General features: G+C 36.4%; 1 protein-coding gene across 8 annotated transcripts in view; it reads left to right on the forward strand.

Moving 5' to 3' along the window:
- The window catches only part of FAM169A (family with sequence similarity 169 member A), an 89,542-nt gene that overhangs the window by 31,179 nt on the left and 44,336 nt on the right, over positions 1 to 14,027 (forward strand). For 6 of the 8 annotated variants that reach the window (XR_007726404.1, XM_050793505.1, XM_050793507.1 and 3 more), the window contains exon 5: positions 2,166 to 2,337. The exons of 1 other annotated variant lie outside the window; for it this stretch is intronic. Coding sequence is in view for 6 of the 7 variants with exons in the window: in XM_050793505.1 (XP_050649462.1) it covers positions 2,166 to 2,337 (172 nt within the window). In the remaining variant the exon portion in view is untranslated. Of the gene's footprint in view, positions 1 to 2,165; positions 2,338 to 5,769; positions 5,835 to 14,027 lie in introns of those variants that run through there. One more of the 8 variants, XM_050793511.1, reaches the window with a different exon arrangement.

Raw genomic sequence — 14,027 nt, forward strand, 5'->3', positions numbered from 1 at the left:
CATGTTGGCCAGGCTGGTTTCGAACTCCTGACCTCAAGTGATCACCCGCCTTGGCCTCCCACAGTGCTGGGATTACAGGTGTGAGCCACCACTCCTGGCCTCCATTCCCTCTTAAATAGAGAAATCAGTGAAGGGGGACTGCTATTCCAGTCAAATCCTGGCCAGTAAGGAAAAATTGGTTGGTAAAGTTACAGGAGGGTATAACTATTTTTGTACTTAACAAACACTTGACTTGGAGCAAGTGGCTTTATTTTTATAAACCTCTGTGTACCTGGAACCTGATGCTCAATTATATGGAAGGGAGTTCCTCAATAGCATGCTGCAAAATGTTGTCCATTGTGTCCTTCATTTTGTCTGTGACTTAGAGGCATGCTTATCAATTCTGCATGTCACAGTGCTGAATGGAGGAGCTAATCTGTGAAGGGCAGATTGAAGAAGCAAAGAGGAAGATCTAACATAATAAAATTAAAATAAGGAGAAATGTAATACCTATAGGTTCAAAAAGTTAACTGTATACCATGAACACCAAACTGAAACAATAGTACATATGAAAAAGTATTGGGCTTTAGTTAATTAGCAGTAAAATCCAGATAAGCAAAAAAGCTAATGAAAACTTTGTTTATATAGAAAAGCCCCATTGTCTCAGCAGCACCTTCAAAATATCTTCATGAAATCCACGTCCCAAACATGAAGAGCGATGTTACGGATCTGGAGCAATTTCAAGAGAGAGGACTGAAATGGCAAGAGTATCCCAAATTGTGTTAGATTAGCCTTTTCCTTCATTTTTAACCATGTTTAATGTTGGTGTGAAATTTAGGGAAACATCATGGCTCTATCTTCAAATATTTATAGGCTGTGTGGCTGCACAATATCAAAATTAGTCTTTGAGAAATAGATTTCAGCTCTGAATAAGGAAGAATTGTTGTTGGTCAGAACTGTGGGTTCAGGGAAGGAATGGGTTGCCTTGGAAGCTATTGCTAGTCAGCTGCTATTTCCTGTGTTTGGTATGTGAGATCCCCTGCCTGGGGTATTTTTGAGAGTAGTATATGTATACGGTCAATCTTTTCTCTATTTACTAAACTAATTAGAGGCTGAATTTGTTTTCTTTCAAGAGACCTGGGGGAAAATAGGCTTATATACAGACCTTTTTTTTTTTTTTTTTTGGAGACACAGTCTCACTCTGTCGCCCAGGCTGAAGTGCTGTGGTGCAATCACAGCTCACTGCAACCTCAACCTCTGCGCTCAAGTGATCCTCCCACTTTAGCCTCCTGAGTAGCTGGGACTACAGATGTGCACAGCCACACCCGGCTAATGTTTATATTTTTTTGTAGAGACCAGTGGGTTTTGCCATGTTGCCCAAGCTGGTCTCAAACTCCTGAGCTCAAGTGATCCATCCACCTCAGCTTCCCAAAGTGCTGGGGTTACAGGCATGAGCCACCCCACTGGCCTGTGTATGAGGAACACCTACCTCACTATTTGATATTGGAAAGTCCTGAGTGTTGGTGGGGTCCCTGTGACCATGTAGCCCTGTGTGTAGGAAGTGAGGCTCTGTTTCTGTTCTATTACTGCCCTAAGTATGTTTTTATTAGACTTTGGTGTCCCTGTCTTTGTTGACAGCAAAGATAGGGCTATTAAATGAACATTTTACGATGAAAAGATGAGACACCTTTCTTTCCCAAGAGCATAATTGTGGCTTCCCTCACCAAATGATGTAATTGTTCTTAAAGTGTTCAGGGGATAACACTAAGCTGCCCTTTTTTTTAAAAAATGTGGAGACTGAAAAGCAGTTGAAGTAGTTTACTATAGTGAGGGCTGTGATTAGGGTTGGTAAGACCCTGGATCTGGGCAGCTGGAAGCAGAAAGAAGATGGCGAGTGCTGAAAGAGGTGCTAGGAATTGGTACGTTGGGGACCTGTTTTGCCTGATTTAGAATTTTGTTGAAAGGGAGTATTCTATGCATAATATGTGTCTGTGGAAATGGATTGTAATCTGTGTGAATGATTAGTCTCATCTCTGTGGTAATAAAATGTTTTGCAAATTGTTTTGAATGCATTTGAAGTGCTTTGAATGCCAGTATGAGGTATGGGAGCAGGGAGCAAAGTAAATAGCATCTTGTGATTGATGCATATTATAACTGCTGTGCCTGGTGTTTGACTCTCTTTGTAGGTGAGCACTCTTGGGGAGAGAGTGGTTCTGTATGTTCTGAATCGAATTATTTATAGAAAACAGGAAATGGAGAGAAATGAGATCCCATTCCTGTGTCATAGCAGTACTGATTATGCTAAGATTCTGTGGAAGAAAGGAGAGGCCATTGGGTTTTATTCAGTTAAGCCTACAGGTGAGTCTTTAAAAGTTATTTGAACTGTGTATTATGGAAATCTCCATTTTAGACCCCTCCAACTGTATCAATATCTCTGTTAAATTAAACTCTGGCATGCAAATTGAGGTGATTTTACTTAGTATTTCTTGGGAGTACTTTGATTCTACCATCCTATGACCGTGAGGATTATTGGGAAAGTGTTTTGAAAAAACAAAATAAAAATAAACATTTGATCCTGAATAAGATTTCTTCACATATATAGAGACACAATTGTATGTTGAGCCTCATATTTGTCTATCTTCTTGCGCTCACATTTCCAAAAGTTGTTGTTTACTTTGATTCCCATTGCTGTTACTGTTACAGGCTCCTTCTAAAACCCCAGTCTACCTGTGACCCAGATGCATAGCCTGTTTCTGCATAGCACACCTCATTCAGCCTGACATATGAAAGAGCAACTTGGCTAATTACCAAGAAAAACAAAATGCTTTAATATATTTAGTAAATACAAACAGCTTTGAAATTGTTACTCTAAAGTTTGGGTTTCTGATCGTAAGAGCCAACTATACCCTATCCTTAAAAAATAGTGCAACCTCATGCCTGCTTTACCTGTCCTCCCATTCATTCAGCTCCCTAGAGCAGCTGGAGCTGGGAAGCTCTAACCTACTTACCTTGTGTGCACATACAACCCACACCTTGTTACCATCAAAGAACAAAGTCTGCCTTGTTCTGTACCTTGAACAAAAGACCTTTCGCAGAGAATACACTTAGTTTCTTTTTATTTCCATTTCAGATTTTCCAAACTTAGCTCTTCTGGTCACATCCAGTCTAAAGATCCTACCAGATTAACTGCTGATCTGATGAACAGTTGTTTTTGACACCTTGATCCCATAATTAGTACACATTTGTGATGAGAATTAGTGCATATAGTTAGTTAAAGAAAGGTCATTTTTTCCCAAGAATGAAAAACTGATGTGCAGTTTAAAATGGTTTTTCTTTAGGTAAATGCTTTGGGTGCCCTTTATTGTCTTTGTTCTTGTATAAATTTGAAATAGAACCAGTAATTTTTGTAACTTCAGAAAAATACTGATTATACGTGAGGAAAAAGAGTGTTCAATGGAAATTTAGTGTGCATTGCAGAAAAGACATCACTTTGTTGTTTTTAAATGTTTTAATTTTTGGAGTTGGGGTGTGAATTAATTGTTTTAAGCTTTATTTTATATAAGGCAATTCCTGTGGGAATTGGAGGCTTTTTGTTCCTAATACTGGCTCCAGGGGAGTTTCCTACCTGAAACTACCTCGTAGACATTTGGAGCACAACTAGTTTATACTTTTTTATTGAGGGCTTCTTTCTATGAAAGACACACAAGTAAAAGGCACAGCCTTCCTATTTAGTATTTCTGATCAGTATTTAACTGCAGGAGTGTGCTCTTCTTCTTATGCATGTTGAGGCTCCTTCTCCTCTGGCATCTGGCCTCTATTTCTGCTTGTTCTGGTAGTTAACTATTTTATAGCCTCGGGTTTCCAGGTGCTACTGTATATGCCACTTTTAGTACCTTCCATACTTCTCTAATTGTCTTACATCTTTACTATTTATTTTAGTTCTTTCCCCATTGTACCAGATAACAATGGAGTTAGGTGTGCTTATACTGGCCTTTGAATCAGTAGCCATTTAATTCAGGCTGGAAGTGTTTTTTCTACAAAGGAAACCTAAACATAATTTAAATATTTTAGAGAAATTGTCCAGAACAAATACTAAACACCTTGTGATGGAAGTATTTCTGATACATATATAAAGGGATATATATATATATATATATATAAGGGATATTATATATGGGATATATATTATATATATATAAGGAGATATATATATTTAAAGGTATATATATAAAGGATATATATATCCCATTTTTATGTATATAAAGGTATATTTATATAAAGTATATAAACATAAAGTATGTATTATATAAACATCTATTTCATATATACTGATATATGTAAAATACTTTTTCCTACACTGGTAGCAAAAAGATAAAATCTTTATTAAGAAGATTTGTAAGGCCGGGCGCGGTGGCTCAAGCCTGTAATCCCAGCACTTTGGGAGGCCGAGACGGGCGGATCACAAGGTCAGGAGATCGAGACCATCCTGGCTAACATGGTGAAACCCCGTCTCTACTAAAAATACAAAAAAACTAGCCGGGCGAGGTGGTGGGCGCCTGTAGTCCCAGCTACTGGGGAGGCTGAGGCAGGAGAATGGCGTAAACCCAGGAGGCGGAGCTTGCAGTGAGCTGAGATCCGGCCACTGCACTCCAGCCTGGGCGACAGAGCGAGACTCCGTCTCAAAAAAAAAAAAAAAAAAAAAAAAAAAAAAAAGATTTGTAGTTGAATGAAAGTCTTGTGAAATAATTTATTATTTATGATTTTTAAAATTAAATAGCAAATAAGTTTATGGAGCTATTAGGACATAGAATAGCCTTGATAGAAAAAGGAGACTTTGTTTATGAGGTCAAATTCTATTACAGTACAATGAAATTCAAGAAACTATATAAATTCTTCTTTGCCTGAAATAAAGAGATCACTGTGAGACTGTTTTTTGGGTTAGGTAGATAGTTTTCTTATAAAGATATTTGTGTTTTTTTTTTTTTCTACTGTTACTTTAATGTAATGAGCTCATTATTCTTTTAAGGTATATTTCATTTTTTCTCATTATTTATATGATTTTTTATATTTTCAAACAGTTCTCCAAAGCACCAGATGTTTCAAACTAGTCTTTCAAATGAAGTAAAAAATTTTTTTTAAATAAATTATGTTTATTTTGCAGTTGAAGGAAAGCTTCAGAAAATAGTTGGTTGGGATTCCTGAATTTATCTTAATTTATTGGTAAAATAAGTTTTTATTTCTTTGACCAACAGTTGTTCACTTAATGTAATTGATTCTTTCATCAGATATTTTTGAAAAAGAACATAGAGAGATTGAAGGTATTGTCACGGCTTTCGTCATGGTTAATTCTTGAGATCTTTCCATATCTCATAATGTTTTTGGTTATGATGGCTGGTTCAAATCTGTGCTTAAGCTCTAGGGAGGATGCGGAACAAAGAGAAGCAAAATGTCTTAACATATACCACACTCCTTACAAGTCCAGGAAAGTGAAAGGATTCATAAGAAATTTGAAAATACACAAATTGAATATTTCTAATCTGAAAATTTGAAATAAATGCTCCAAAATTTGAAACATTTTGAGCGCCAACAAGACCCTCACAGGAAATGCTTGTTGGGGCATTTCAGATTTTGGATGTTTGGATTAGGGTTGCCCAGCCAGTAAGGAAAATGCAAATATTCTGAAATTCCCCCCAAAATCTGAAATCCTGTCTGGTTCTCAGCATTTTGGGTAAGGGTTATTCAGTCTGTACCTTAGTTACTCTCTATTCTTTTTCATTTGCATACCTCAAGACTGCTGATGAGTTTGAGTTTGAAGAAATTATTAATGAAACAATTGGAACAGCTTTTTCAGGCAAGTCGATCTGTTCTTTGGAAACTTCCCTATTTAGTCTACTGTACAACTCAGAAATTATCTTAAGACAAAATCAAATATTAGTATCAAAGAGATTTTGGGTTTTGTTATAGTATTGCCATTAACTTATAAGTTGTGTAACAGTCTTTTTTGGCTTTTACTTTTCTCCTTTTATTTATTTTTATTTATTTATTTATTTTTTTTTGAGACGGAGTCTCGCTCTGCCGCCCAGGCTGGAGTGCAGTGGCCGGATCTCAGCTCACTGCAGGCTCCGCCTCCCGGGTTCACGCAATTCTCCTGCCTCAGCCTCCCCAGTAGCTGGGACTACAGGCGCCCGCCACCTCGCCCGGCTAGTTTTTTGTATTTTTTAGTAGAGACGGGGTTTCACCATGTCAGCCAGGATGGTCTCGATCTCCTGACCTCGTGATCCGCCCGCCTCGGCCTCCCAAAGTGCTGGGATTACAGGCTTGAGCTACTGCGCCTGGCCCTTTTCTCCTTTTAATAAGGGAATTAGGCTTGACCACAGATGATCATTGAGACTTTTTTTGGCTCTAAAGTTTTCTGAATTCTGTAGTTAGAAGTGGGGACTATCTGTGGGCAGAAATCCTTGGTCTCAGGGCTGGCTTTCAAAAAAAAGTTGAATTTGAGAGAAAGGTAGGTAAGTTGAAAGACTATGATAGATAGTAAAGGAAGATTTATTTCTTGCAGTCTTGAGAAGATTCAGTAAGAGTAAATGCATGTAGTGTTTTGTCATCAAAGCCCCAGTGTATGACTCTGAGACATGATGCTATATAGGAATAAAGATTATTTCTCAATAGGCAAAATTAAGAAAATGCAAAACTCTTCGGCTACTCATTTATATATTAATATTTTGGGTCAAATGATTTTATGATTTATTCTTAGTAGGCTAATTTTCAGACTCGATAGTTTCAAGTTTGGGCGTTATCTTACTGTTATTCCTTACATACAGACTGTAAAAATTATGTATTCCCTGACTGTTAAAAAAAAAAAAGATATGTGATAGTCATGATGACAGGTACATGGTCTATGGTGAACTGGGATATATGCAGGTTTTTTTTAATAACATTTCTAAGGCGAGGAATTATTTAATGATAGTTCCTAATAATAAACACCCGTTGCATTGTATTTCTCATAATCTTCTGTGTCTATTGGCACCTTCCCCACAATCCACTTGGATAGTTAGTATTGTTTTCTGTAGTTGTCATTATTGCTGAGTGGGGTTAGACCACATTTTCACAGGATCCATAGTTAACAGTCCCTCTACTTTTCAAGTTTGGTTTTCATTATCCTTATCAGTTTTTTAGACTTCTAGCAACAGATCATGACTAGTAATAAAAGGTATTTGTTGAGCACATCATGCTAGACATTGGAGTTATAGTTACTTCTCTCTTTTCCTATATTATAGGTAATTTTATAGCGATCTGTAATCTAAAGTCAAGTTGCAAGTTCCCCATCATCAAGGACTTCTCTTTCCTCTCTTTTTATGTTGTTCTGTGAGGGGGATTATTATCTAGGTAAATGGAATTATTTAGTTTTTCTAATATTGTACTGTTTACTTCTTCCTAATGACCATTAGATGAACAAAGTTGATACAGTAATTCTGGCAGAACACTCAAAATGCTACCACCTTAGGGAATAAATCATTAAGTGATCTTTATTTTATTTTCCATATTTCTTTTTTTTTTTTTTGAGACGGAGTCTCAGGCTGGCTGGAGTACAGTGGTGCGATCTTGGCTCACTGTAACCTCTGCCTCATAGGTTCAAGAGATTCTCTTGCCTCAGCCTCCTGAGTAGCTGGGGTTACAGGCATGTGCCATCACGCCCGGCTAATTTTGTGTTTTTCATAGAGACGAGGTTTCACCATGTTGGTCAGGCTTGTCTCCATCTCCTGACCTCAGATGATCTGTCTGCTTCGGGCTCCCAAAGTGCTGGGATTATAGGCGTGAGTCACCGCGCCTGGCTGAGCTTCTTTTAGAGGGTTGTTTAATTATTTTTTTGAGCCAGGGTCTTGCTCTGTTGCCCAGGCTGGAGTGCAGTTGTGCAATCATGGCTCACTGTAACCTCAACCTCCTGGGCTCAATTGATTCACTTCCCTTAGCCTCTCAAGTATTTTAGTTTTCTATTTAAGGAACGAAATCTTGCTATTACTTTTCTTTGTACCTATGTTTGTATAACTTAATTCATAAAACATGGGCTTAGCAACAAATAGAGAATAGATCTGTGTCATGGGAAAATGGCAAATTATTGCCTATCTTGGATCTGCGTAGTGCCTTGCATTCACAAGAAACCATAGATGCTAAATCCACAAATACCTTTGTTTTATGGCATGGCACTAAAGATGAAAAGGAAAGCACTGATGAAAGATAATAGAAAATGTTCATGGTTGCAAAATCAGGTATTTTATAGTCTTTCCATATGAGTACTTCATGTGTAACAAAAACTTACCTGCAAAAATAGTTTATAAAAGGATGAAAACTGCAGAGAAAGCCTTTTTATGAGATAGAGAGCATAAAAGAAGAAAAAAATTGTTCTATACTGAGTTTTACAATAATTGCTATACTAAGTATTATGTAATATTTTTAGTTTATTCAGGACACTATTCAGAATTCATTGACCTCAGGCATAGAACTTTGTATTCAAAGTCTGTATAAGTCATACATGTATTCCTGCAAAGTTTTCTTATAATTTTACAGTGAAAATTTGGATGGCATGTTGAGTTTACATTGCTAGTGGTAGGCAGGGTATGGCTATAGTGCTAATGCTTTGGTTAAAGAGGGTGGGTTGAACATGTGCATCAGCCTCTACTCTCTCTTGCAACACCACTAGAATAACAAAGACATTTTTAAGCAGCATAAATCCCACATGACAAAGTGAGTAAGAGGGGAGTGTAACAGGAACAAAACTTTATAATCTTGGAAAAGGGTAGATTATGTAGTAACTGAATCCTAAGATGCCATTGCCAAAAGCAGAAAGCACCACATTTATATTGTAGAACCTTCAAAAGATTCAGTCATTATAACACTAGGTACTTCTGGGAGGTGGAGCTTTAGAAAAGGATTGGCTGAAAGTTCCTTCCCTAATGCAGCACAGCTGGGCCTCTGGGAAAAGACATGCTCCTGGGGCACATGAAGACTTTCAGGTATGGTGGCAACATTTGTGTTAGGGAATAAATTATCTTCCTTCTCCCATTGTATAAAATGAAGGTATATCTTTCATCAAACCTTTATCTTACTAATCTGGAGTTGTAAAAAGGTCTGAAAGTCCCCCTTTAATAAAAGAAAAGAGAAGGCAGGGAGAGGGCTCTAAATAGTTTTGTAGTAGTGTAAAAGTGACTGGATATAATTAGATGATATTCTTTTGTAAGTCAGGTGGCTTCTATTTCTTTGTTTCCAACAAAAATGAAAGAGGATTTAATTGAGTTGTGTTTAATAATGCCAGATTATTAAAGATAATTTTTTATAATAGACCACTGTGTGATATGTGGCACATAACTAATGACACTTACATTGCTATAACGAAGGGTTTTCTGGTTCCTTCTTATTTGAACAAGGTTCTTAAGCACTTACATCTATAAAAATAAAAAAATAGGAGTAGGATTAATGCCCTGTCTCATTCTGGTAGTAAGTAATTCATGAACTCATAAACCAATTAAAAAATGATAAACTCCAGGCGAGGCGTGGTGGCTCACATCTGTAATTCCAGCACTTTGGGAGGCTAAGGCGGGCAGATCACCTGAGGTCAGGAGTTCAAGATGAGCCTGGACAACATGGTGAAACTCCATCAGTGCAAAAAAAATACAAAAATTAGCCGGGCATGATGGCGGGTACCTGTAATTCCCGCTACTCAGGAGGCTGAGGTGGGAGAATCACTTGAACCCGGGAGGCGGAGGTTGCGGTGAGCCGATATTGCACCATTGCCTTCCAGCCTGGGTGACAGAGTGAGACTCCATCTCAAAAAGAAATAAAAAGATAAGCTCCATCCATTTCATTAACAGGTGTATTTAAAATAGTATTTTTTTTTTTTGCTTAGTAATTAGTTTTCCTGATATATATTTGTGTTTTGATTTGTTGTATACTAATATAATAATTATAATAATTCCAAATTTCTTTTGGATCAGTACTTACAGCATTAGGATCAATCACAAGATATTTTTAAAATTTGTATTTATATACAGATACATTCTTGTAGAGAAAAATGATTGGCTAATCAATAAACTTCCATGTGTAAAAATATTACATCAGGATAACATTCTGTGGAATAAATATCAGAAATATTAGTGCAAGGAGAAGAAGGAACAGTGTAAAACCGTTTTAAGGAGTAGTTTGTTCAATGGATGGTAGCAGTTATCACACTGATTGTAGTTTCTAGAGTCCATTTGATACATATAAAGGAAGGATGTAATAGTTTTGTTTTCTTTAAGTCAATATGATTTATTAACTGCAAAGGGAAAAATGGTAAATTTACAGAGAGAAACCTGGCAGGTACCATGTTAACCAACAGATTATGGTTAACATCACTAGTAATAAGACATATCAACATCATGTACCCCATGATATATGATGTACTGAGAAGGACACAGTGTCATTCTGTAGCATTTTTGCCCAAAATTTATGATCTCAGTTCATTCATGAGAAAACATTAGACAAAGCCAAATTAGTAGAGTTATTCTATAAAGTAACTGACAATCTCCCATAGTATCAAGGTTATGAGTGACAAGGGGAGATGGAGGAGTTATCAAAGACCAGAGTTTAGGGAGATATTAAACTAAATGCAAGAAGGAATTATGGATTGGATTCTGAAACAGAAAAGAACATTAGTGGAATAATGTGTGAAATTTGAATAAGGTCTGTAGTTTAGCTGACAGTATTATAGCAGTGTTAATTTCCTGGTTTGGATAATAGTATTTTGGCTATGTAGGATGTTAACATTAGGGTGAAGGGTATATGGGAGCTCTTTGTAATACTTTTGCAACTTTTCTCTAAGTCTACAGTTATTTTTAAAATAAATAGTTTTTTGAAGTCAACAATATGTCAGAAATCACATTTTTTGTAATTATTGATTGAAACTTAGATGAAAATTTTAGATATCACAAGGATGTGTGAATATATGGCATTTCAAAGTTATTTTAATGGCTACATGAGCAAAAATGTCTCCTTTGAGGAGTTTGACTAGGCCGAAAGAAAAAAACTAAAAATACCAGTATAAATGGTTCCCCTAGGAAAGGCTCCAGCCAGCTCATCCTGCTGTGAAGTCCATTGCCAGCAAACCCCACCATACACGCGGAGCTTCTAATTAGCTTTTCAATATCTCATTCTTAATTGTGAACAGATAGTCATAGGTAAGGAAGGTCACTGATGTGAAAAATGGCAATTAAAGCAAAAGAGAATAAAAGAGATTTGGAGGAGAAGACAATGCAAAAAATGTCCTTAAAATTTTTGGAAAAATTAGTCATTGCATTTATGAAATAAGAACAAGAATGTTAATAGAGCTCTTAGAAACTAAAAAAATCCAATACAAGGAACAAAGAGTTGAGGAGATTGATCAGAAAGGAACGCAGAAACAACAAAAAACAAACCCTAAATGATGGTAAATAGGAAGAAATGATAAAATTAGAGGGATTATTTAAATAATACATGTTTCAGAGGAGAGAACACATTGGAGGAGAAAAAAATCAATGAAATAATTCGCGAACATTTCTCGAACTGTAGAACACAGTTCTACAGTTCTACAGGAAATCCAGATTAAAAGGGCCCATTAAGCATCCATCACAATGAATTAAGATCCACCCATACCAAGATTATTGCGAAATTTCAGAGCATCTGGAATAGAGAAAATATTTTGAAAACCTCCATAAAGTAAGAGAATGATTTAGGCAAAAGATCAAGAATCAAAATGTTACTAGAGTTCTCAACAGCAACATGAATACTAGAAGTGGAATACTGCCTTTAAGATACCAAGGGTAAAATGATTTCCAATGTATTTTGTGCCCAGATTATCAACAAAGAGTGAGAGTAAAAGAAGGAAATTTGTAGATTGTCAGTCATAAAACAATTTACCTCTCATATACCCCTTTTCCAGAAGTGAGTAGAGTTAGTGATCTACTAAGATAAAGTAAATCAAGAAGGAAAGATGGGATCAGGAAACTAAGAGAGAAAAGAGAGGAGATCCCAACATCACAGCTATGTCAGTTGTGGAGCTGCTGTCTGTTAAAACCACTAGCTTTATGTGGCTGTTTAAGTTAAATTTTAAAATTCAGTTTCTTAGTCATGCTAGCCACATTTTAAGAGCTCAATGGCCACATGTGGCTAGTGGCTACTGCACTGGACAGAGTAGATAGAGAACTTCTCCATCATTGCAGAACGATCTTTTGGACGCTCTTTTTTCTAAAGATTGACTGCTCTAGATTGGAGCACATCACAAAGCTTTGGGACGTTGATTTAAGAAGATAGAGCTGATAGAATACCTGATATGTTTGAACTTATTGGGGTAAGATTTACATAGTTACTTGAGACTTTCGAGGATAAGGGAGATAAGTAGTAAATAGTATTAAGGGAAATCAAAAAGTGCAAGAATAAAGAAACATTCATGGTACACTATATGGCTCAGTGTCAGAAGCATTTATGTAGTCATAATGTAAATACTGAAAATTGATCTAACAAAGTACAAATTACTATTTAGGGGTGTTGGGGTTTTTTGTGTGGGAAGTGTGTTTATGTTGGAGTTGAGATTGGGGTGTGTGAATGTATCTAAGAGCTGAATTCTCACCTTCCAAGTTCTAGCTGTCTATGCGTAAAATGGAAAAATCAAGAAATAGAAATCAAGAAGTATAGTAAGTTACTTAGATAAGTAGAAGTAAATACCAAAAATATCAGCTAAATGACTTCAAAGTGGTAGCTTTTGGGTTGTAGAAAGTGTGTGCTTGTGTGTGTGTGTGTGTGTGTGTGTATCAGTAAAGTGGTCACAGAGCTGCTTTTTTTTTTTCTTAAGTCTTATGTGACTATTGTATTCTAAACAATGTTATGGATAACTTTGATTAAAAACAAGAAGTATACATTTAAAAAAATGAGGCCATGTCTAGAGTGTAATCACTATCTACCACAAAACTGGCTGAACTTTATAAATCCTTCTTGACCTGGAATGATCAGGACTATCTGTTAAAGGGCTATGCTAACTAGAAAATTAATGGAAAATCTCATACAGTTATTAAAATAATACAAAACAAATCACTGGTTAATTCAATGGAAGTTTTGTGACTGTTGGCCTATATCAAGAAGTATATAAAGTTGCAAATTTCTATAAATCACATACCATATTTTAGTGTAGGTGATCTCAGAGAAAAAACACAATTGAGGTCGCTATCATTAGCCGCTAGTTTTGAAGTACTCATTGTTATTTGGCTTCAGCTGTCAATTGCCTTGATCCGATTTGAAGACTTAATATTTTGGGGAAGAACAATCTAGTCAACAACTATTATATAAGTCAGTTTAGCTCACTACTGAAGGGATTTATGACCAATAATACCAGGAAGTGTATTTCTGGTTTTTGTAATCTTCATTTGAGATAATTTGTAATGGAAGCATTTTTTCTTGTCCACATTTACTAGTCAGCTTTCCTTGTGGCTTCCAGACCTCTTACTAGGGGCTCTATCCATGATCTTCTCTACCTTTTTGGACAGATTACTCACTTCCTGTTCACTAAAATTCAGATTTCTGGGCCTTTTAAGGTTATTTTAAGAAGTAACAAACATTGTGATGTAAAGCAATAAGGATTGACAGTACAACTAAAAGTGATGCCCAGCTGAATTTTTTGTTGGGAGAGTGAGGTTTTATTTTAAGGACTTGAGTCTGTCTAGGTGTGATCCTTGTCTTTGGGAAATGTGCAAAGGCGTGTGAGAGTCCCATACTACTCTGTGGCTACCTGGAATGTATCATTGGGAAATGAGATGGCTGCTTTGTTTAGGTGAAGTTCTAGCTATCTAAACAACCACATGCTTGCCAATAAGGGTTCTGTTTATTCGAGAGAGACAGTTGACTTTAGTGGAAACACAAAGATGATTCGTTGTGGGTTCAGCTCTCAAAGCACCAAAAATCTAGTGGATGAGACAAAAAAAATCACAACATCATAGTTGATAAGCTATATTATTAATCATAATTCAGTTTCATAAGTAATATATTTG

Source organism: Macaca thibetana, chromosome 6 (assembly GCF_024542745.1).
Source record: "Macaca thibetana thibetana isolate TM-01 chromosome 6, ASM2454274v1, whole genome shotgun sequence".
Classification (NCBI taxonomy): domain Eukaryota; kingdom Metazoa; phylum Chordata; class Mammalia; order Primates; family Cercopithecidae; genus Macaca; species Macaca thibetana.